The following is a 24,295-nucleotide window of genomic DNA, read 5'->3' on the forward strand; positions in this document are numbered from 1 at the left end:
TAAATCACCTCATTTTAATAGTAAAGAGAAAATGGAAAAAAAAAATTCTTATAGGCTTAAAAATTTAATCTAATGTTTTAACTTAGTATTTATTTAAATCCTATCTTAATCTGCTCAATGGACAATTTGCAGATAGTGTTAAATACAAAATATGCATGTAATATTGCCAGGTCATATGTTATTTTAATTCTGTACTTGCCATAGAGGTAGGAAGGTATATAAAATTTGCTAGAAAATATTTATACAGGGGGAGGACTCTTCCAAAACATTAAATACGAAAAGCAAGTGGCAAACATGTACTTTGATGGTTATCAAAGATCTTTGTCTGGGCAAGGGCTTGCTTTCTCACAGTTTCTGTCCTACTTGCCTGGTCCTAAAATGAAATATTAAGGTCAAATCCTGCTTGCCTTATTCACACAAGTAATCCCATTGGCAGTAATCAGATAGTTCAGTGTATATGAGCAAAGCCTAATCCTAGATGCCAATCTGGAGGCACAACTTTGTTGTCATATGAGCAACTGTATGTCAAGAGCAAAGGAGTGTGCTTTTTTTTCTTTTTTTTTTTTTTTCCCATGATGGAGCAAAATCTAGAGTTAATTTTCCACAGCAACAATATTCAGCCATTTATCTGTGAAAAGAACAAGGGGGTATCATGGCTAGTTTTCAGAAAATTTACTCTAAATCTGTCATGACTTATGAAGTAGGTGAAGAATGAAGTCAGTGAGGAGCTATTGTGCAGGTCACACAGAAAGTAGTTCTTTTTGCTCTTAGGAAGATGTTTTCGCTCTTAGAAAATGTTTTAAATTACTTAGTTTATTTTTTACAAAGAACCAAGATTATGTTAAAAATCGTAAATGAAAGGGTATTCACAGTGCATGAAAAAAATATTTTACTGTTTTTCTGCCCGTGTTGAATTTGTAAAGGACTGGTCAATGGATGACACACAAAGCAAATGTGCCCAAGCATTTAACAATTGATTACAATTTTGCTGTACTGTATTCTTTCTAACTATTCTTTCCTTAGAAGTATATGCATACAGGTATATGTAAACTGAAATTTTAAGTGTGTTAGAGTAACCTACTTATGAACCAGGCTATGAACATCAGCTTTCTTTTTTGTTACAGTATTCCTCCCCTTCTCCCCTTGCTTCCATGGCAGTGGCTGTAACATTCATCTGTTGAATTTGGATTCCACGAGGGATGTTAGCTCTTTCACTGGAAAGACTTTCAACCAGGCCCACACTACCATGGAAGTCCAATGTTCTCCTGGGTTTGACTCTCCATTTTGGACTCCCAAAAACCTCTAGGAGTAGAGAGGTGTGGGTAGTCACAACAGCTCAACTGCCTATTACAAAGCACAGTCCATCCTTATAGGGTAGCCTTGCTTTGCCATGCATTACCAATCTACAACACCTCTTTTCTGTCTTCGGATCTCAGTGCTTATTAGGATCACCTCAGTGTGATAATAAAACCTTTCCAATACCCTCTTAAAGCTCACAAGCCATGTTTGAAACTCTGGAATGAATGTTTTTGAGGTGATTCTACTCACAAGTTGGCTCTTAACAGGACAGAGTCATAGGACAGGTAAAGGTTGTGCATGTAAGTGTTGATGTTTTACGAGTATAGGTTTTAGGAGCATAAGGATTTCATTTATTTAATTGGTATCCTAAATGAAGATGTAGAAAGCAGTCATGTCAGCAAGACTTCTATCTCAGGAAAGGTCTTCCATCCGAGGATTGCAACACTTGGTGCATAAAGGTTATGTGCAAAAATGCCAACTGGCATTAGTAGATGATGGAACCGCATGTTTGTTCAAAGAGGAAGAGTACTTGGAAGAGTTCAGAATACAAACTAAACTAAACAGAATTAAATTCTGCCACAGCATGACCTCAGAAAGTTTCCATATTGCTCTGAGTGGCCACAAGCATGGGGGCTGATCCATACAAAAGCACAACTAGTGTGCTTGTTCAGGTCACCATGTTAAGTATTTTTAAGTTCTGTACTATTTCAGATTCAAGAGAAATTGTTAAAACATATAGCCTTCCTGATCATTCCTGAAGTGTAAGACAGTTACTGGAAGAGAGTGGTTTATAAACAGCAGCCAAGGAATGTGACTGTTTTGTTTCCACTTCCTCTTATCCCTGAATGACAAGAGGAGGGAGGATTTTATATGTCAGGAAGCGGGAGGAAAGGGAATGTATTTCAAAAGAAGTTATCAGAAGAAGGAGAGATGAAAAGTATTTCTGTTGACTGACAGTTAAATCTCTGTGTTCAAGTACTGTAAAAGTACGCTGTCAATAGCAGAAAGGATTATTTTTACAATATTGAACTTGCACAGCATCTGAGATTGAGACCAAAGCAGTGAATAAAGCCACAGTGGGAAAGCACTGGACTACAGTACGGGAAGGAGCAGGTGCCCACAAGCTCTGATCACTCCGTGAATAGGCTCATTCACTGGCCATGATGTGCCAAACCCTTGGGGTGAAATCTTGGCTCCTTTGAAGTGAGTGGCAGGCCTCCCAGGCTCTTTAAATGTATCAGGCTTTTATCAATGAGGTTTAGAAACATTTTGATTCAAGTTTCTGTTTGATTCAAGTTGGCCAGTTGCTGTCTGAGTAGATTCAGACCTTTTTAGGTGCAGAGAGTAGATGCCTTGCTACAGATCATACTCTATTGAGGAGAAATGCTTATTACTTTATCATAACTTTAATAAAATATATCTCTTCTTGATTACCTCTGTTTCTTTCACAAGGAACCAGTTAACTAGATTTAGCTCCTGCAATTCAATACTCCTTAATTTTCACAATACCAAACAATACTCTGCAGATGAAGGTGAATGGAAAAATGATCTCTTACAGAACAATTGAGCTATTTCACTCATTCTCGATTTGCCTTCAGCCTATGAACAATATCAATGGAAAAATTAAGAGATGCAACTGGTGAGCATCTATATGGTTTCTATTCCCTGACCCAAAGGACTTCATCTACTACTTCAAAAGCAAACATTGAGGTAAATCTGCGTACAAAGCCCAGCTGATACCAGTGAATGAAGGTACAAAATATGACTAGGTATATAAAATCTATCCTTTGAAGTCACCTAGCTGCTACATGAATTGGATACTGTAGAAGAAAATTGGTGGATAGAAAGAAGGGGAATGGTTGTGGGTTTAGATGTTTGGGGAAGCTCTCAAATTCATTAGCTATTCATCTGTGAAGTCATTCAATTTAAAACTGTTTACAGTTTATTGTGAATTATTTATGTGAATTATTTATATGAATTATTTATGTGTATGAACACACTGGAGGGAGCTATGTTATTCACAAAATGTATGATGCTGTGTCATTATACCACCAGTCAAATGAAAGATCAGAGTGAATAGGCATGGGCATAGACAAACAAATGCTATCTTCAGCACTGTTGTCTGGAGAAGGATGGTGATGTACTTGGCAAGCAATACAAATAATACTTGTTTAATTGAAGGGCTTTCTAAAAGCCCAAAGGGATCTGTGTGCTACTCTGAATTGGATTAACTACAGTTCATTCCTTTGGACAATTTGTCTGGACCAATAAGGAAAGAGGAATGAAAGAGAATATCATGGCCATTTGGGGAAAAAGCAAAAACAAAAACAAAAACAAAACCCACAAACAAACAAACAAAAACAAAAAAACCTCACAAAACAAAATAAAACAAAAAACACCACCAACAACAAAAAAAGTAGTACTTTTATTCTTCTGATCACATTTCTTTGTTAACATTAAAATGTACTATTGTAGAAACCATTAACTAAACCTATTCTGTTTTAACCACTTCTGCTGCTGTTCCCAAGCTCTTCAGTGTTTCTTCACTGGAAATCTTTCTTTTAAACTTCATATCTACTGCAGAGAGGATGAAAAAGATTTTGTAGCCAACCAGCCAGCTATGAAAAATGAGAATTTCTTGGTTTTACGAACACAATATCTTTCCCTTTTCCTTCTAATTAAGCAAGAATTATTTCTGGGACATGGAGGACATTACTTCAACAAATCAGGAATCCATAACAATATGTCCACCCACATGAGCAGCTGTTCCAGATTTAACCATGGGAAAAAGTTTGCAAGCCAGTTCCTGAAGCTGAATGTTTAAATCCAGCCCTATCAACAGCAAGGTGGCCTTGCAGGGACCTTCTCTAAAGACTGTGTTGTCTAAGCTCCTGCCTCACCTCTTCCCTTTATTTACTCGGCTCTCTTAGCCCTGACTTTGATGCTCCATCCTCATCTGCAGTCCTATTTCAGGTTTGGGTGTTTCTTGCCATTACTTGTTTCAGTCCTAACAAAGCATGAGGAACCTCCAAGCTACAGTTATTCAGGTTATTCTTGTCCAAACTATGCCAGAAAGCACTAACGGGAAGTTGACAAATGCATCTGTTCTTCTATCCAGTCTACTGGTTTATTGAAATTTTGGACGTGATCCTGCAGGCAATTTAATAAGTAGCTGGACCGAACAAACTGGATTATGAATAAGAATCAGTCCCAAAACAGATTTTCCACTTTCCAAAAGACCCAGTCTTTCAAGTTTTTATTCCACATTAGGATATAAAATTGAATTCCTTTGATATGCTCAGAAACAAAGGAATCCCAAATCTAGTGACTTTTTTTTAAGCTTAAAAAAATCTTTTAAAATTGTGTGTCATTTCTTCTTTCAGCTTCAGTATAATCTATGATTGATTTTAAATTATATTACAGATAATATTATGTCAAATACTCAAAACAAAAATCTATTTGCTTTTTATAAATGCAGTGCATTGATAGATTTCCTTCCACAATGGTGTGTTCCTGCAAATACTGTGATTCTACCTGGTTTACATTTTCAATGATAGAAGATTTATTAGATTTTTTTGAGTGGTAATCTGTAAAGGTGTTATTTTCTTAATGGGAAGTGGAAGTGGAGCAGCTTACCTCGAGGTCCAAACATATAGTCCACAAATGCATTTACTTCCTGGTCAAAAGCTTTCAGGGTCTCCTAAAAAATATGGAAAAGGATATGTGACAAAGACATTATCTCACAGCTCACATAGAGAATACATTTAAGAAAAAATCTCCAATAAACTAGTAAAAAATGTGTCATGCATAAGTATTTCCAAATTATTCAACATCATGTATACTGAAAAAAATGCAAACTTTCTTAAAAATTAATTTAGGGCAGGTTGTGGTCTAGATAACAGTAGAAGCCTTGTTGCTGGAAACTGCCCAAACCAGAACTCTTTAAGAAGAGAAATTAAGGTTTTGCAAATGAAAAACAGCAAGTATCACAGTAAAGCCATCTGTGGTGGATGTAGTTTTCACTCTAATAAAGATGCTTCTGTGTTTGTTTTTGTTATGTTTCCTCAACTGAATTGTTTTGTTTTGCAGAGAGGAGCTGGCCATTCCTTTGATATGCTTCACAAAACTGCCTGGTTGCAACCAGCCTAGTGACAGCACATCAACTGAATATCTCAATGCTTTACGCTTAAAGAAGGAAATTTTTGAGGTGAGTCAACTGAGATTTATCTAAATCGGTCCCCAAGTTCCTAAAAAAAAGTCTACAGAAGAACCTAGAGCTCCAGCAATGAAGTTCAGCCCATGTAGGGTGGCAGGAAGGGCAGGATTACATTACAGAGATATTGTGTTTTGAGGTCTAAGTCAATGAAGCTGCTAAGCTGACAGTTTTAGCAAATTTATGTCTCTTTGTGACTGAGTTGGGAGCTAAGCCATGACCAACACAGTCCTTCCCTCAGTTGGATTCGTGACCTCTCCAAAACATTTCTTTCCAGACTCCAGTGCTGAGCAGTGGCTTCCTGCACGCTGTTGCCTGAACAACTCTTTGTCACAACCTGAGGTCAGCCAGGTTCTTTCTCTCTTCCTCCCAGCAGTGCCCTACTGTGCTCAATGAATTAATTTCAGCACTGAGCAAATGCAGCCAAGATGGGGAGAGAGACACAAAGTGAGCATTTCTGCAGGGTAATGGGCTGTGGGTGCTTTTGAATGCCAGGTATCTCCACAACAACCTGGACTGCAGACACCATTAGCAGATTTGCCCATGAAGAACCATACTTGCACCCTGGAAGGTCCATCCCTGCTCTCTGCATTCCTTTGCTGGGACTGGGTTGTGGTCTGAACAAAGACAAGTTCCTGGCACTTCCAAGCCCCTTCCTTCTGTTTCTTCCACTCTTACATTTTGATCCTCGGGTTGTTCAAAAGTGGACAGATTTTATATGAATATGTGGCAGCAAAAGGTTTTGCAGCATCCTAGACTGTAAACGTCTGTCTCTGCAAGATGCTGCTCCATTTATCTTATCTTAAAGTAAAACCCAGCAAAACCCCCAAAACTATAAGTATATATTATTTTTTAGAACAAAAAATAAAGGACTTGCTCAAAAGGAAGAGGATGAAACCAATGACTCATGACACAAAAAGATTTCTCATACTTTGCAGCACCGAGGACACTAATCTAGCCTTTAGGAAAGTGTCCTGGCTACTGCCCCTAGAGAAAGGCATTTTCTGAATTTCAAACAATTTCCTTAGCAGCCTAATGATGGCTTCTGTTAGAGGAGGTGACTCAGTTTCCAGGTTCCAGACTTGTGCAAACAGTCCGCTGCTGTTTTTACCTCCTTGAGCTATGCAGTTGCTCTGCTGTTATTTGATGATGAAGACACTGCTATTTGGGAAATGCTGTTTGCCTGTGATGTGCCCACCTGCTTCAGCTATTTGAAACAGAGCTACTCCTGTGCTTGATGGTTTTGTGGTTAGACTTAACAGACTACTTTGTTAAAAATACTGTAATGGATTCAAGTGAGTTGGAGGAATGAGTGTACAAAGCTACCTGCTTTCATGCTTACAGTATATAAACAAATCTTACATGGCAAGAACAAAGTAAAAAAGTAAAAAAAATGTATATTCCTTTTATATTAAAATATTGTAGAGAAAACTACTCTCAGCTGCATTGAAATTGAAATCAGTGCATCTAGCACATAGACGGAGGAATTCAAGTATTAAAAAGAAAGAGCAGAAGGAAGATGTTAAAGAAAAAAAAAGGAATCATAGAATTGTTTCAGTTGGAAAGGACCTTCCAACTTGAGTCCAACCATTAACCCAGCACTGCCAAGTCCACTACTAGACCATGTCCCTACATACATTTACATGTCTTTTAAATACTGCCAGGGATAGTAGCAAAACCACTTACCTGGGTAGCCTGTGTTTGACAACCCTTCCAGTGAAGAAATTTTTCCTAATACCCAATCTAAATCTCCTCTGACACAGCTTGAGGCCATTTCCTCTCGTCCTGTTGCTTGTTACCTAGGAAAAGACACTGACCCCCCCCCCCTTGCTACAACCTCCTTTCAGGTAGCTGTAAAGAACAAAGTCTCCCTTGAGTTTCCTTTTCTCCAGGCTAAACAACCCCAGCTCCCTTTGCTGTTCCTCATCAGACTTATGCTCCAGACACTTCCCCAGCTTTGTTGCCCTTCTCTGGGCATGCTCCAGCATCTCAATGTCGTTCTTGTAGTGAGGGACCCAAAACTGAACACAGGATTTGAGGTGTGGCCTCACCAGGACCAAGTACAGGAGGACAATCACTGACCTAGTTCTGCTGGCCAGACTATTGGTGATACAAGCCATGATGCCTTTGGCCTTCTTGGCCACCTGGGCTCACTGCTGGCTCTCATTCAGCCAGCTGTCAACCAGTCTAGGTCCTTTTCCGCTGGGCAGCTTTCCAGTCACTCTGCCCCAAGCCTGCAAACTGCATGGGCCTTGTTGAACCTCATACCATCGGCCTCAGCCCATCGATTCAGGCCTCCCAGATCCCCCCACAGAGCCCTCCTGCCCACAAGCAGATCAACACTCCCACCCGACTTGGTGTCATCTGCAAAATACAGCAAGAGTCCTTTTTGCATAGGTTACTGTTTTAATTGATCCAGCTTGTGACAGTTGACCTCTTACACCTGGCTAGGATGAGCAGACAGCGTGCTGAGTAGATGAGCCCTTCTGAAGTTAAATCTACCTCCTCATAAGTGTGCTTAAATGACACAGTGGGGACTTGCACCAGCTGACAGCCCTGTTCCCATCTACTTAAATTAGCACTACAATTCAGTGCCTGGTTTCCTTTCTTTCATAATTTGAGATTACAAATTTTTCTAGGAGGTACCACAGAGAAACAAATAAACTTCTTAAGAATGTCCCAGCCTTAGCCTCCCTTTCAACTTTTTTACAGTTTATCTTAGTTTAAGGGAAGAAAAATAGAAATTTACAAGATAGTGATTTGCAAGATTGTTAAAGACAATACATTTGTTTATATACCTAGTACTAGTGTTAATAGTTTGGAAAAGAATAGTTCTTACTTTAAAAAGGGTAGGTAATTTTATGTAAGCATTCTTGTCACCTTCTTGTCAACATTGCTACAAGAGTCTATACTGTATTTCTGGAGTTTAGAATATGTCCTTAATAGCCCCTTTGGGCAGATCAGATGTAAATATGTTGCTCAACATGACCTGTCATATTTCTAAAGAAGAGCAAATAAAACCAGTCTGAACAAATTTACATGCTCAGACAACTCACTTCTCTCTGGCAAATCACTTTAATAGCCTTTATCAATGAAGGTATTTGGGTTACAAGGCTAAAGATTATCATGTCTCTTATGTTGTTTCTTCTTTTGTACAGGACATTGCCCTGGGCATTAGCAACGCTAGCATTTTGGCAGGATTTTGGACAGATTTGTGGAAGATCTATTTACCCAAAATTATAAGAAAGACATTAGGTTGTCTGAGCAAATCAAATCACCCAAATGGAAAGATGGGGAGGGAGCATAATGCCAATGATGATAAAGCAACAGAGTTTCAGTATTTTTGCACAGAAATGTAAATAGGTGAATACGTAGCACAGTGCACATAAGTGAAATAATATTTTATGCTACTACACTTGAAACAATTTTGAAGTCATCAGGTACATAAAAAATATATCAGTTCTTGTTCTATGTTTATATATCTTTGTTAGTGTTGGTCTTCATTGAGAGACCAGTGTCTACTGGTTTTCTAGTCGTTTTAGTAAAAGTGGTATGACCTATGTAAAAATTAGGTAACAGCTATCTAAACAGTGCAAATATCAAAACACCTTTGATTTGTCAAAAATACCTTTGATTTCTCAAAATACCAACATTCTGGCATTAGGTATTGTCTACTGCCCACTGAAAAGACTGCTTCAAGCGATTTAAGTTTCTCTTTATATAGTTCTAGAAACCAGGCTATCTGGAGCTAATGGAAACATAAAAAAACTTTCTGAAATAAACTTCCTACAGATGTGTAAACTGCATTCAATCTCATTTATGCTGTCTGGAAACCATTTGTATTACTGTTTTTTATTTTTTCATTCAAAAGCCTTACATGACATTCAGTGTCTCAAAAATCCAAGATAATGTGTTACTTGTTCTCATACAGCTACACAGAAATCATAATACTCTGTACAAAATGAGATCTCATTTTAGGCTTCAAAGAAAAAACAGAAGTGAGTGCCAACCTCTGCTCTCCAATACAGCTTCTGGAAGCAACTGTAATATTTTAAACAACCCTGATAGAAAATATATACAATATATACAATTTTTATTATTTCAGTGGCATTTTTTCCTTAATTTCCTGAAGAGTTCTGCTCTGTAAATAGTCAGTGACTGAGAAGTACTCGAATTATTCTGAACTTATCAGCACTTTTAAAGAAACTGATTTTAGATGCCTACCAGCACATATTTAAATATACAAATATTAAAGAAGTTTTCAGAAACTGTAGTATTGGCTCCAGAATGGCTGAAATAGTGGATGAAATGAAGCAGAGGGAACTCAAAGTAAAACCTAGAACTGCTTATAAAAGAAATTGTTTATCTTTTTATTGCTTGTAGCATTTAAAATTACTCTGGAACAAAGATGTACAACATGGGACAATTCTCCACCACAGATTGCTTCAGACAACCCTTAAGGTTTTTGTCATCTTTATTGTTTGTGATTTTTGTGTTATATCTGTAGGGGAAATATGTGTAAAAATATCCCTAAAGAAAGCACCTGTTTATGAATTATTATACACAAACTGCAGCAAGGGAAGTTCTCCTAGTGGACTGAGTCTGGAGATGTGCCTGTATAATACGTGAAAAATGTTTGGTAATGCTCCTATTTTGCAGAAAATGGTCAAGAATAGCTAAGAAAAAGAACTACAGGTGACTCCATCTAAATACATAGTCATTCTTTTAGAATTTCAAGAAAAGAGAGATCTGTATCTTTGTTTTGGAAATGCAAATTGTGTAACACCTTTTAATGTAACAAAAATCTCTGAAAATATGGTATGGTGGAAGAAAAAACAAAAAACAAAAGAAGGTTGTTCCAGCTTTAGCACAGAAAAGAAAAAATGAATGGTTTTTGCATGCTTCTTTTCTCTTCCTATCTCTTCTAAAGCCTTTCACAATAAACTGTAAGCATTCCAGGAAAGAAAGATGTTGTTGCTGCGGTCAGTAAATTATGTTAAAGATTTCAAGAGTAGCTTTGAAGATAACACAGAATAGAACTGTTTATATTTTAGAAATATATAGTATTTCTAAAAGATTTCAGTGAGACCCATGTCTGATCTGAAAACAATTTATTTGATTTTCAATGTTTTTCACCCAGATCATATTTTATTCCTATTAATTTTTCATACCGTGCAATATATGATTCATTCCATGGCTAAAGCTTGCATACATATATGCAAATGTCTGGATATTTTCCAGTAGGTATTAATAAATGCAGCATTTTTTTGTGACAAAAAGGACAATATCTTTGCAGCTGAGAATTATTTTTGCATGTGTTTGGAAAAGACTGACTGCAGGTTGGCATCCTACGTGAGGCTGGTAGCTTCCAGGTCTGACAGAGCAAATTGATGGGAGAACTGAACCATCAAATAGGCTGGTTTTCTCTAGAGGGAATTGAGAACAGCTGTTTGAACAAGGATTACAGCCAGAAGTGCTGAACACCTTCTCCTGCACTGATTTAGTCACTGAAGACAGAGCTGAGTTGATGAAGGTGTTACTGAGGGTGAAAAGATAAGGGAAAGGTGGCTGCAAAGGAAAGGGAACCTTGCAGGTTTTCCCTCAGTAGCTGGTCAGGTTACACGACCTGCAGGAAAATGCAGTTTTCAATGGATTCCACAACAAGAAGACTGGCTAGCAATTTCTGATATGAAAAATGAATGGAAGGATGTGAAGTTTGGTAAGCGTGGAAAGACACACCTAAATGTAGCCAGAGATTTTATCTTCAACACTTATGGCATTTGGGCTGTCTAGGTGGCTTGATTTAAGGTTCTGTTACCTTATTGCTGTTCAGAGAAATTTTACCACAGGGTTTAGCAGTGCCTGCTGAGAAGCAGGAGGCTGGCAGCAGTATTTGCACCAAACCTGAAGCAGAACATTTGACTGATTTGATTGCCTAAGTTACCAGCAGCATGCTAAAAGATGCTACTTACATGGGCAAACCGAATTTCTTTAATTTCGTCTTCATTTTTAGTTCTGTGTTTTCTCTACTCAAACAGATTTTGCAAGGAAGACTTAAATCTTCAAAGAGGTCTGGGGCATAGCGTTGTGGTGCATGATGCTGAGGTGTCTTGATGAGCTGTGTGGTCCCAAGTGAGATGTGTAAGCTCACTATTCAAGGCACAAGACCTGGCTACCTGACTCCCTGCTGCTCTGTGCAGACATGCACTTGGAGAGGGCACAGGAGCTCCCTTTCTGGAGGGTGGTAACTAAGCAGCTGTGGCTGCCTGCCTCTGCTTGTGACTCACAGCCAGAAAGTGTTTCCGAAGCTGGATACCTACACAAGTATTTGAGAACACAGACAAGATAAGAAAGTGGTACCTGGATACAAGCACCAGCCAGCATGCTAGGTGTGCCTGGGACACCAGCATTCACACCTACTCTCTGTTTAATCTTTCAGTGGACTTTCACGTTGTATTCTGAATCTGCCCTGAGCCTTAGACTAGCAGTTAACTTCAGAATTTATTTCTTCAACTACAGCTCTTGTCCCCCTAAGAAATACTTTAGTATATGTCTGAGCAGGGACTAGAATCCAGATGTTGAGATGAATGACTTTGGTTCCAATTTTTCCCTTTTCTTTGATACTGGTGTTGTCTGACTACTCTCAAAAATTTAGAGGGATGTGTCAGCCCAAGAGTTAAGAAAGTCATAAAAAGATGTCAGATATGAGTTCAATTTAGATTGAGTAGTTTGACCTTAAAGATCATTTAGTTCCAACTTCCCTGCCACAGGCAGGAACCTTCCAGTAGACCAGGTTGCTCAAAGGGGAAATCTTTCCTCTTGTAAATATATACCTCTGCTCTTTAGGGGGTTAGAAACTGGTCTTTTGGCAAGTATCCCTGTGGACTCCATGTGTCACTGCTGAATAATGTCACTTTTATACAGTTCCACTTGTGCTGAAGGTACTTTCTGTGGGTGTTTCCACTCCCAAACCAGATTGGAATATTAAAGCAGTAGGAACTGTGAATGCAGGAAACATCCCCTATCATTGCCCACAGTGGAGAAACACCAGAGAGTCAAACCAACAGCTCCACGGGCAGATAGAGGCTTCCACAGAAAAGAGCAAGGCCAGAAGGGACTTGGCACAGACCTCTCCTAACTTAATTCCCATTTTCTGTTAAAGCAGCTAGTGGCAGAAAGCCAATCCATCCTTCAGTATCTGTTCCTGTGTTATCTTTCCTTCTGGTGAAAGGGAAGCAGATTACTTTGACACTTCAACGTTGAGAAACTTCCACATCTTCCTCTGTGGAATGCGAGTTTGGGTGGCCTCCATACGAGTCAGAGGACATGGCTTGCTTAACAACCCCTTCCTTAGGCATCTTGCAGAGTATTATTCACAGAGAGCATTAAGAGAAACAGTGGCCTATTAAAGGCAGAGCCTTTGCCTTGCTGCCCATGTGGCACTTGCACCCACTCACACTGAGGAAGCAGAGCCCTCTGGTGAGCTTGCTCATTGCCCCCAAACCAGCACGTACATGCTTTCTGAGCTCCAAGCAAGGCTTCAGCTGGTCACCTCAGAGTGGCAGAGTGACCCAAGGAGACGAGCTGTGCTTGGTCTTCCCCAAAACACACCTGTGCCCCATCCTGCTCACGGTTGTAACTGCAGCACAGGCGCACACCTCACACCAGCTGTAACCTGTCTCATCTACAGCTGCAATATCCACCCTCAGTGCTGATTTTTTTTCTTGGGTTTTACAGGTGTGAATCTATAGGCAACCCATGCTGCTGCTGCTGCAATGCTTCTCTGAAACAACAGCTTAGGGAATGATGAAATTTTCTCACACATAAGGTGGTTTTGGAAAAAGTGATAGATAACAACCCACTGCATTAAAAGGAAAAAAAGATAAATTTACTTTTGGACATTCCTAACACTTGCCTTTCTAAAAATTATGATACAAAATGAAGATCAAACTGTAAAAGCTTTGTGTTTATGTTTTCTTCTCTCTTCCTAACAAAAAATACTGTGCTTTCTTTTTCTTCTGCCTCCAAAAAGACTGAGTTTTAACTCTTGATACTGTAAGGTTTCACTAAGTATCCCAGCTCTTATGGCTCTCTGAAAATGCTAGATTTTAGCTTTAGTGAAGTAGAATGGCAAGTTCTACCTCATACTGCCAAATTATAATACATGAAGAAAGCCCAAACACGAGCATGTACTGCTTTAGTGCAGTTATATTTGCAGAGTGAGTTGTGCAGCATTTTACTTTGTGTAAAACTCATGAAAATGGATTGCCTGGCTTCGGGGGTTGCTGTCAGAAGCAGGCACTGTGTGAGCACCTCAATTCTGTGTGGCAGGCCTTTACAAGCTGGAAACTCCGGAGAAACATTTTTCTCTCAAGCTTTTTCAGTTGTGGGTTGATGATTGGTGACTCCCATAGGAAATGAGAGTTTGAGCTGTTTTCAGCTGAGGAGCTAACATACTCCAGACTTTTCACTTCTGGATAAATGACACTAATATTTAGGCTCTTTCTGCCTTAGGGTTTTTAATTTTGTTTAATAACAGGTCTATTTTCACTTGCTTTTGTAGTCCTGCTTCGTGCTAAGCCTGCTCATCCCACACACGGGAGTAAGGACCTAGATTGAGGAATATCTGCTTTATGGATTCTGTCAGGATTCAAATAAAGTTGAAACACCATCAATACCAAAGGTGAGTAAGCACTAAGAGGCAGAAGAATTTTAATGAAAACATTGTAAATATGTGAGCTATTTCAGATACCAGTCTTTGTTTCGGGACTATACAACCTGCTAGGAATCACAGAAAATACTAATTTCTCATATAAAATGAGGCAAGACTTATTTTACCTGTCACGCTATTGTCAGAACATATATCATTGTGAGATAAACTGCTTTTGCAAAATTAATCAGCTCTTTGGACTTTTTTTTTTAAGTACAAGGAAAAGGAATTTGGAAGGTTTCTGTACTACAACTGCATGGGTTAGAATAAAAGTGGTATAAGAATCCATTAATATTTACTTGGTTTCCCAAAATCTATTCATAATTTAAGTACTTGAAAGCATTCAGTCCATTACACATTTTTCATTGCTTGATCCTGGCTGAGCTTCACAGTGTCTTCAAGATGAAAAATTCCCTTTCTGAAATCACTGCTTGCATTATTTCCCTTCCACTAATTTCCAAAAACTTTTTTTTTTGGATCTGTTCTTTGCAGTCATATTAAATAATTACTAAAATAATACATGCCAATTGCAGTGCTTAAAATAAAACTTATATGGCTTTAAAAGAAGAGTGAAAAGGAAGGGTGGCTACTGTGGCCAAATTTGCAGTATGTATCAGTTGTGTACACTCTCAAGAACCATATATTTATAATCCATCCTCTTGCTTGTTATCAGAATTTCAAAATGAAACTGTTATCAAAGGAGATCACTGCAATCCTTTTAAAAGTAATCCTACTCAATTCTACCTGCTACACGGGGGAACATCAGCTTAACTTGTAATTAAAGAAGATTTCTCTGGGGAGACCTCAGATGTAGCCTGTCAGTTCCCAAGAAAATGGTAGCAACTATTGACCTCATTTTTCCTCTGCTCTAACAGTCAGACTTTAAATGACAGAATGACCTGAGATGGAGTATAATTCCTGTCAGTGATGATATGACAAGAATATATGACTGTGAGGGAATAAACAAGAAGGAAATCAGTTAAAAATGAAAGAGTAGATAAAAATTCTGCCTCCTTCTAATAGCCTGAGCAAATAAATATAATTCTCAGGCAAAGCAACAATCCTCGGGAACTGATTCCAGCTTGAATGACAGAAAGTTCTCTCTGGAGCAGAAAGGTCTTAAAGTTACAAGCAAAGAACCCCAAGGAGTTTTTTTAGAGAGAGGTTAATGTTGTTATGGTTGTTTTCTTAATGGTCTGTTCAGCTCTTGTTGACTTTACAAGGCACTGGGAAGGCAGATCAGTGTCAGAATTAATTTTACATCAGCAATAGGAAAGCCTGCACAGCTTAACATACCTGCTTCCAAACAACTAGATTTGGGAAGGGATGCCTAGGCAAACTATGTGGTGAAGAAGCAGTATACAACTTCTCATTATATAAGAGCAAGAAAGTAGCTGCACTCTGAGAAGCACAGGAAAATAATTCTACCAAGACAAAGGAGGATAGTTACATTTTTAAGGCTTCGAATTTACCAGATGATTTGGTTTTGGAACTGAATATTCCCCAGATATGTGGCTGGGTGTAGAGTGTTTGCCCAAAATATGCCACTTATGCAACTACACAGTTTTTGCAGCAAAGAACTCACATCCTACATTTAGATACATGCAATAAATACACTAGATGGGCACAAGAAGCAAATGTAATGGTGGGGGAGAATTACAGCAACAAGCTGAAAAGGCAGCTCAGTTTTCTCAGTATGCCATATCCTGATAATTTTGTTTTTCTCATTATTTGCAGATAGATATTGTCGCTGCTGAGAAGCTGATTTCATAAGTCAGTATAATGCATGCAGGGATTTATTTTCTATTTGGTATACACATTTGACTGTTTTTCTGGAGAGAGAAACAGAGACAAACTGACAACATATCCTTTCTAGTACTGTGAAAATCTCTTCATTTTCTACTGTAACAAACTTAAATATCTAAGATGAATAGGAGATCCTAAAACTCTGCAAATGATCTCATGGCTTGTTGGACAAAGAACCTTAAAAAAACCTCCAAACCGGAACAAAACAAAACTTCCCAAAAAAACCCAAAAGCAAGATTTGTGGTTTTCCCACAAGTCTGGCAGTGCAGGAAGACAAAGGGCACTCTATGCAGAAGAAGTAGGTTTCTTGGTCACAGTCCCAAATGTCTGCAACATAACACTGTGTCCCCACGGCGCGGATTAATGGGCAAGGGACTGCCTGCCCCTCCTGATACAGGCAGGGAGGATCAAAAAGGATTTTGTAGAATGTGCTCTCTGACTGGGGCTCTCCCTGACTGAATGGTTGTTTTGCCTGAGTTTGTTAAACAGTTCATACGAGTGCTGGAGGGTGCTCGCCTGCTGGCAGGGGAGACAAGGCAGGTGTGTCAGAAAACCTGCAAGGGTAGCATTTCTGGTTCCTCTAGGTGGACTTAAAACTAGGGCTGTGTGGTTTTCTCTTTAAAAGACAAGAAATTAAATTAAAATAAAGTATTAAAATTTAAGCATATAAAAATTAAATAAGGCCTTAGGGTTTTTTTAATATCTTGCATTCTTTAACAGACAGTTGTCAGCAGCCGTTCAGAAAACTCTAAGTCAGAAACTCAACTTGTAAAATATTAACTAAATAATTGCTTAATTCTGACTTTTTCCTGCAGTGCTAATTCCCTCTATAGACACACTTTTGCTAAGGACAAGAGTGGCAGGAGATTGAATACAGCCTGTAAACCATGTATTGAAAAAGGAAAACTGTGAGTGCTGTTAGAAAACCTGACAGCTTTATACATACATGTAATTAACACCTGTTTCAAACCAATATCAAAGTCATCTAGTCAGCACATATGAGGTAGAATGCACTTCTAATATAGATAATGCTACAGGTACTGTATGTAAGAAAATGAAGAAATGCAGCATATATTTTTGCATCACTTAACTCAGTACTGTACATATAATCAATATGTTACGGATTTCTGAAGTTCACTACTATTAATTTTATACTCCTGAAGTATTTTAAAATTGTAATAGCAACAGAATGTGTACAGAAGCTTGCTTTAAACATAAAAACCTCTAGGAGTAATAGAAAACTTATAACATAGGATATCTTATTTTTTCAGAAAAAATAATAGTCCTGAAAATACATCCTCATGAGCAAAACCACCTCCAGTTGATGCAGTTATTTAACTGCCCTGAACTCCTTATAAACAGAAAGAAAAACTAAATCAGAACTAAAGATCTGTTGCATTTTAGGCACCACGAGAGCCGCTGTACTGGTTGGAGAGTTGGATTCTGCACTGGCTTCTCATCTGTGCTTCCCCTGGACTGGGAATGTCCCTGCAGAGCTATTGGCAGTGCTGGTACAGACAAAGTGACTCTGGTTAACTGAAACTATCCAAGCAGGAGCTCCTAAAATATGTGATGCCAAGTTCACTTGAGGAGTCATGCAGGACAATGACCTGCAGCAAAGGAACGGTGCTGTGTGACTGGGAGCTGGCACAGCTGAAACAGGAGCAGACAGGTGTTCATATCCTTGGCTGGCTTTTGTAGTGACTTCTTTAGTATAGATTCCCCAATCAAATTCCCTCTGTCCTTCATTTTTACTGAGCTAATCCACTAAGTTCTTTTTTTCATAAATTCACACACTCTAGAAGTTACAGTCATACTTTCAAGCTTTTCACTGTAACAGTAAAACTATAATTATATTTAAAAAGAATACCTGTCAATTAAGGTTCTTTGCTGACCTCTGTAAATTCAGAAATCCCAGAAAGGAATGAAGTGGGATTAAAACCCACAAAGCATGTCTATATTAATGCCTGTGTGTTCACTTTGTCTCCCAAATACTCCACTGACTCTCTTATTTAATCCTTATGTAAAACTACTGAGATGAATTCTGCCCAGCTGTACTTCCTTAGTGAAAAATTGCATCTATGAACATTTAGCCAAACTAAGCTAAGTACCTACCCTGATACATACTCTGTGTAACCTGCTCAAGTTGTTGAATTATACAAGGTATAAACTAGAACATATTCCCATCCTCTTGCCACATTGGGAATGGACCTGGAAGAAGCAGGAGATTTACGAGGGGGAATGTTCATAGCATAATTATAGCCTAACATGTATGGGTATATATTGTGCTGGCTGCTGGGGAGATCAACAGAGCTCCCTATGGATGTAACAGTCCCCTTATCCAGACTCACTGGACACACTGCTGGGAGTGGAGCCCTTGTCTTTTAACTTCTCTTCAAAACATGGAATGAAGGAATCTGGCAAGGTAGCACAGTGCTGCAGGTTATGTGCAGGTATGTGTAAGTGTGTGTGTGGTTTCTTGCTGTTGCTCTCCATGCAGAGACTGGTAAGATAGGTCATGTTGTAGCCTGCTTTAGCTGCATCCTTAAAATTAACAGCACTCAGCTTACAGATTTGTTCTTGTTCTCATAGTTTGGATGAAGGAAATCCAGCTGTGTTCTTTTGCCCACTAGAGAAATGGGTTTTCTTGGTTAGCAGTCATTTGCTGCACCATTTCTTGTAGTTGCTACCCAAATGGATAGGCCCTGTCCTGAGCTATTTATAAGGATGTAAGTGGAAAAAAGGGGAAGGAAAAGAATGGAAGAGGGGGAGGTGTTTGGAGCATGCTGCTGAGGATTAGAGAGTTCACATCCCAGCTTCTAAGGTTTCAGCCTTAATCTTCCAACACATGCAAAGCCTTTCAATTTCACTTCGAGGTCATTAGCCACATACAAAACAGTCTAACTGCTGTGTGACAAATGCGGGTACAAAACTCAATACAGAAAGCTTTTCAATTAGGTTGTTAGGAGTATCAATCAGTCTGGGAAAGAAACATGGAGTTTTAGATAAAAATATCTGCTTCCAAAATCTGTACATTAAATTTTAAATCAAACAGATTTCAAGCTTATGAGTTGTAATAGACATTTATCTTCTAATTTATCATTTCATGCTAGATATCATTTACCAGTAACTGCTGATTGAAAGAAGAAAAGTAAACCCAGAAAAATTCTGAAGGATAAGCATGTCACAATATATTACGTAAAGAAAATATGACTAGAAGGCATCCAGTGCTTCAGTGGCTATTGCTGGTCTTGCAATATATTTTCTGTCTTTGTGATTGTACGAAATTGATTGATTGATTCAGAATATTCTGAATTGGAAGGGACCCACAAGGATCACTAATGTCCAATATTAGAAGGCTTCCTTGGTGGAAGCTTTTCACACAGCTAGCTTTCTTCATCATTCAGGAAGATCATCTGATAGGATCAGCCTAAGCTGACCTGTAAAATCAAGTGCCATCGAAGTTGGGAATTTCCATGTGACATAACATCTACATGAGAGTGCTGCACTGTAGTGACTGTCACATCCACCTGGAATGACTGAATTATTAATTGATTCTTCGAAGAAACAACCTAATATAGAGATAGAGATCATGTGGAAAAAATTTGGTTCCCTTCACAGTTAAGTATCAATGAGGTTCAGTGCTGCTCTGTAGTGGACAGATAGCTGGCAAGGGGGAAAACAGAGTTGCTGGCAAGGTCAGCTTGAACTATCTGGGACCTGATATACATCACAGGCACTGATCAAATACCACTTTCCAGAAAATGAATATCCTCACAAGCTCAGGTTTCCAAGAAGGATAAGCATCACTTCTTACTTTGCATCAGATGTGTGCTCTTGGGAATAACTATCTGAAGAGATGACAATTTCTTACAAGCAAATATAATAAATACATTTGTTTTACAGGACAAGTTAGAAGCAGCATTGATGGCACCTGCAGCTGATTTAAGTTTCAGTACCTCAAAGATAACCCTAAAGACAGATAAGCTTCTATCCCCAAAAAGAAAACCCAAAAAAAACTAAGGGAAGAAAAACTAACTACTAGACACATAATAATTGTTTGCCAGCAAAATGTGCTGTCTGAAAGAGCGGCAAAGCTAATGATGGTAAATTCAGTTATTAAATATCATAGAGTACTAAGATGTTACAGGCAAAAAAGTAACAATAAGAAGCTTTCCCCTACAAAACAGACTATAGCAAGAAATATACATCTCTGTTTATGTGATCTGTAAATGTGGTAAGGGAGTAAATGTTTGATAGCTATGGGAGTTAAGTAAGCAAGTAAAATAAAAAAATTACAAGTATCACTGCTTTTAAAGAAAATCCATCTGGTTCAAATTATTTCTTTCAGGAAGATTTTAAGAAAGAAACCAGGAGGTGATGTCTGAAGATGTCCTCTGGTACTTTTCCCAGCTATGTATAAGCACTGCCTTATTTGAGGGCTCTGATTGAATTGAAAGCTCCCTTCACTCTGACTATGCACATTCTCTTTCATAATTTAAACTCAGTTACCTACAGTATTAACCTGAAGATCTGATCAACTGTATATTGATCAAAATATATCCCAAACTGGCTTATGGAGTCAAGTGCAAGACCATTTCAGGTAACAAATTCTCAAACCACATCTAATTCTGGATTAATGAATGAAGTGTCATAGGTATTTAATGATCTCACTTTGCTTTATACTTTGTTATTTAGCTCAGTATTGTTAATTTACATTACATCTTTATTCGAATAATATTGTATCCTCTTCACTTAAGTAACCACTTTATTGCATTCAACAAAAACTGCTGAGAATCGCATTTACACCAACCTCTTATCAATGCCATTCATGTTTGGAGGTGGAACAGTGAAAGGACGCCTTTGTAAAAGAAGTAAGAGCACAGGAACCCCCAAATTTGCCAAAGACTAGGGGACTAGTCTGGGTTTCTTGTTTCCAGCTGGTCAGGATGTTACTTATCCTACTGAGTGGTCAGGAGTTGTTAGGTTTATTGAGTGCTTGCAGTACACATGTTGTATTTCAGCAAGACTTGAGGTTTAATGAGCCAGAATATTGAAATACTCTCACTCCTTTAAACTCAAAACCACACATCTAGAGGCAAAATGGGATAGTGCTGTGTTGCTTCCTTTCTACACCTCTCCTCATGACATTGCTCTCTGTCTTGGCTTTCAACTTTGCACCTTTCCATCAAAACAGTTTCTGATCTGAATTCTGACATCTCCCAAAGGTGTCTGGCAAACAGAAGAAAATTACTTCCTGACTGATGGAAAAGAAATTATTTTGTGGAAAAAAATACATTAGATGTAGTCCTGAGGGGACATTTTAGTGATACCTGATTAGAAATAAAATTATTCTACAAATTTAGTAGATGTAAAAGAGGGAAAAAAGTGGTGCTTTTTCCTCCAAGGTAAGTTGTGAGGGATATTTTTTATTTTTTATTTAGGTTATTGTAAGCAAAATAACTCTCATCTAGCCTTTTATCTTCCAAGGGGTTTTGCAGGTACTATTAAAACGCAGGCTTAAAAAGACTCCAGCAGTAAGGGAGAAATAACTGTATTAAACCCAAAAGGTTTTCAATATCAGTTTTCAGTGAAATGGAGAGCTATTTGTATTTTGCAGAGCAATAAAGCTAAATGCTACTTTTTCTATTGTGTTGCAAAAATTGTCAGTTCTAAAGCCAAGTTTTAAATGTGTTTCAGTACCAGGAAATCACAAGCTCTATCTCAGCTTTCAAAGAGGAGCATGAACATCCTGTGATGCTTGTGACATATATCAGAAAAAAAAAATCTTAGAGGAATATGTAACTAAACTTCTGCTAGAAGGTAGAACCTTGGAAACTGAAAAGAGTTCTGTAAAACTAGAGATGTGATGTACTTTATTTGTCTTGTTCTGGGGAAGGACTGATTCAGTGATACTTTCTCGTGGTTCTTAATCATCAAGTTTCCAAAGAAAGCCAATAGCTCCAGAATTTGAACAAGAAAAATTCCCAAGGGTGCTTTTGAGGGTGAATCCACATTCTTCTAACACATTTTTCAGTAGAAGGACCTGATTTTTGGGAGAAGATTTCTTAGGTAACTTACAGAAAGTAAGGTGTCTACTCTTTGGAGAGTGATGATAACTGCTGGTTGGAAGACATCTTTCATCTCTGGTTTCAGTAGCAGAAGGAATTGGGAAGAAGAAAGGAACCTATAAGCACTTTACTAATATGAATTGTTTTCTGATACACTTGTTTTCTATGTCTTTGATTTTATTTTTTTTCCATAAACTTGAAAAGATGGAGTTTTTGTCTGGCTTCATGCACAGCCTTCTGTCAGTATTAAAAGATACATCTCGAAGAGAAGTCTAGTCAAGGTAAGAAGGTACTTCTAGGTAAGAAGTAAGAATTTTAAGATTTAAAACCACAGTACAGTCTCTGGTGTAACAGCAAAGTAACACTGAAATGCTACTCCAGGAAGGTACGTAGTAATAACAAGCATTGCATGGGATATTTTTCATATCAGAAAAGCATTTGAATTTTGAGTAGCCTGTCATGATGCAAATTGTTTAAACTTCTTAGTACATAAAGAGATCTGAATAATAGATTGACAAGCATATAAAGGTAAAAATAGACTTCATGTTTTTTCCCCCTTGTAATTGCATGGACTTTTGACAGACATTGAAAAAAATAAACTGTGTACATAATGAAATATGGTTCTGACATAAATTCCAACTTTTAGCAGATGCAGAACTTGCATAACCTCACAACTAACCTTTTAAACTGCAATAGAAGTAACTTGCCTGGCTGCAGCCAGCAGTTGGAGAGAAAGCGGGTGTGGATAGTAGTATTCAGAACCACCTTACTAAAAGATGTGCCAATTCCCTGTCATGGAAATCACTCTCGAAAACTTTGCCAACCATTTATTCCCTGCCAGTTTGAGGGCACTTTGCATTTTGAAACAGTTTTATCCATGCTCACAGCAAAATGCAAGAAACAAAGTATTTTTTTACTTCTAGCTGGCTGCAAAAATGCAAGCGTAATATAGGGAAATAAAGAAACAGAATCTGATGCCTGTTTTCCAAAGTGTCACTTGAGAACACAAAAAAAAAACAATTAAAGAGGAAAATATCTTCTTGTTCTGTTAACTGCTCCCTAACTTTTTTTTCTTTCTTCCATTTCTCCCTTAAATCCTCGAGGGCAAAACCCTGTATTTCAAATGCTAATTCACGCTTTGGACTTCAGTCTTATTTAAAAAAGATTGTGCAAGGAGAGGAAAGGAAATGACAGTTGATTTTCAAGTTTAATAAGGAAGAAAAAAGACAGTATGGAAGTTCTCTCATGTCTCCTCCTACCAAACATTTCTAAATTTACCTCTTTTAAAACCTTAAATCAGGCTAATGATCTCCAAGGACACCTCTTTTTAAAAAAGTATATGGAATCCAAATAACAGGGTACTGTCTGCTGGCACAGGATAAGAGGGTGCACAAGCTAATTAGCTCCCTTTCTCTGTTAGCCCCAACAGTAGGTATCCTAGAGTTTAATCCACACATAACTGGAATTTTAAAGCCCAAGACCCTTAAGCCCATTAGTCCGTGGAAACACTCAAACTGACACTTTTCTCAAAATAAAAATGCTAATGACTGCCCTGCATGGTAAGGCCCTAAAGATACAAAATGTCTGTAAACTTCATCAGTTATTGTCAAATAGAGGAAATAACAACAGCTGTAGACCTATTATCATGTGTGTAAGTCACTCCCCCTGTTAGGTTGCTGTATCACATTGTCTTTGCTAGCTGCAAAGTGTCATGAATGGTAACTACTGACTAGCATATTGTAGGAGGTCTTTAAGAATAGCGGAAGAACTGTTTTGTTGTGGTTCCTTATGCTTAGATTTAGGATATTTATTTAAAACTTGGTCACCCTACTTCCAATTCTTGCTATGTCTGGCTTTCAAATGATGACACAGAATGTGAAGTATTTCTTGCTGCATTTCCATATCTGTCCTTCTTAGGGGGGAAAAAATCAAAATGTCTCCAAACAATGATGAAAACAATCTTAATTGTTTTTATTCTCTAATTACACCTCTTCATATACGAATTTCTGCCAGAGAGGGTTTGATTTCCTTCCACGTGGGATAGCTGACCTTTACCATTTTATCATGTTCAGTTTTGACAGAGGAAGAGGAAATGCAATGCACTTTAAAAGTCATTAGCTAGATGAGCGTAGTGTGTAAAAATACCACTCGGTCATTGTTAGATTGACATCAAGTCAGAGTACTATCAGTATTAAT

The 24,295-nt window shown here is 38.2% G+C and overlaps 1 protein-coding gene across 1 annotated transcript in view; it reads right to left on the reverse strand.

Annotated features, from left to right (window-relative positions):
• Nucleotides 1-24,295, reverse strand: part of ELOVL2 (ELOVL fatty acid elongase 2) — a 48,369-nt gene that overhangs the window by 19,249 nt on the left and 4,825 nt on the right. The window contains exon 2 of the mRNA XM_027654178.1: nt 4,936-4,999. Coding sequence (XP_027509979.1) covers nt 4,936-4,999 — 64 coding nt within the window. The remainder of the gene's footprint in view (nt 1-4,935; nt 5,000-24,295) is intronic.

This window comes from Corapipo altera, unplaced genomic scaffold (genome assembly GCF_003945725.1).
Source record: "Corapipo altera isolate COAL_440 unplaced genomic scaffold, ASM394572v1 60, whole genome shotgun sequence".
Lineage (NCBI taxonomy): Eukaryota > Metazoa > Chordata > Aves > Passeriformes > Pipridae > Corapipo > Corapipo altera.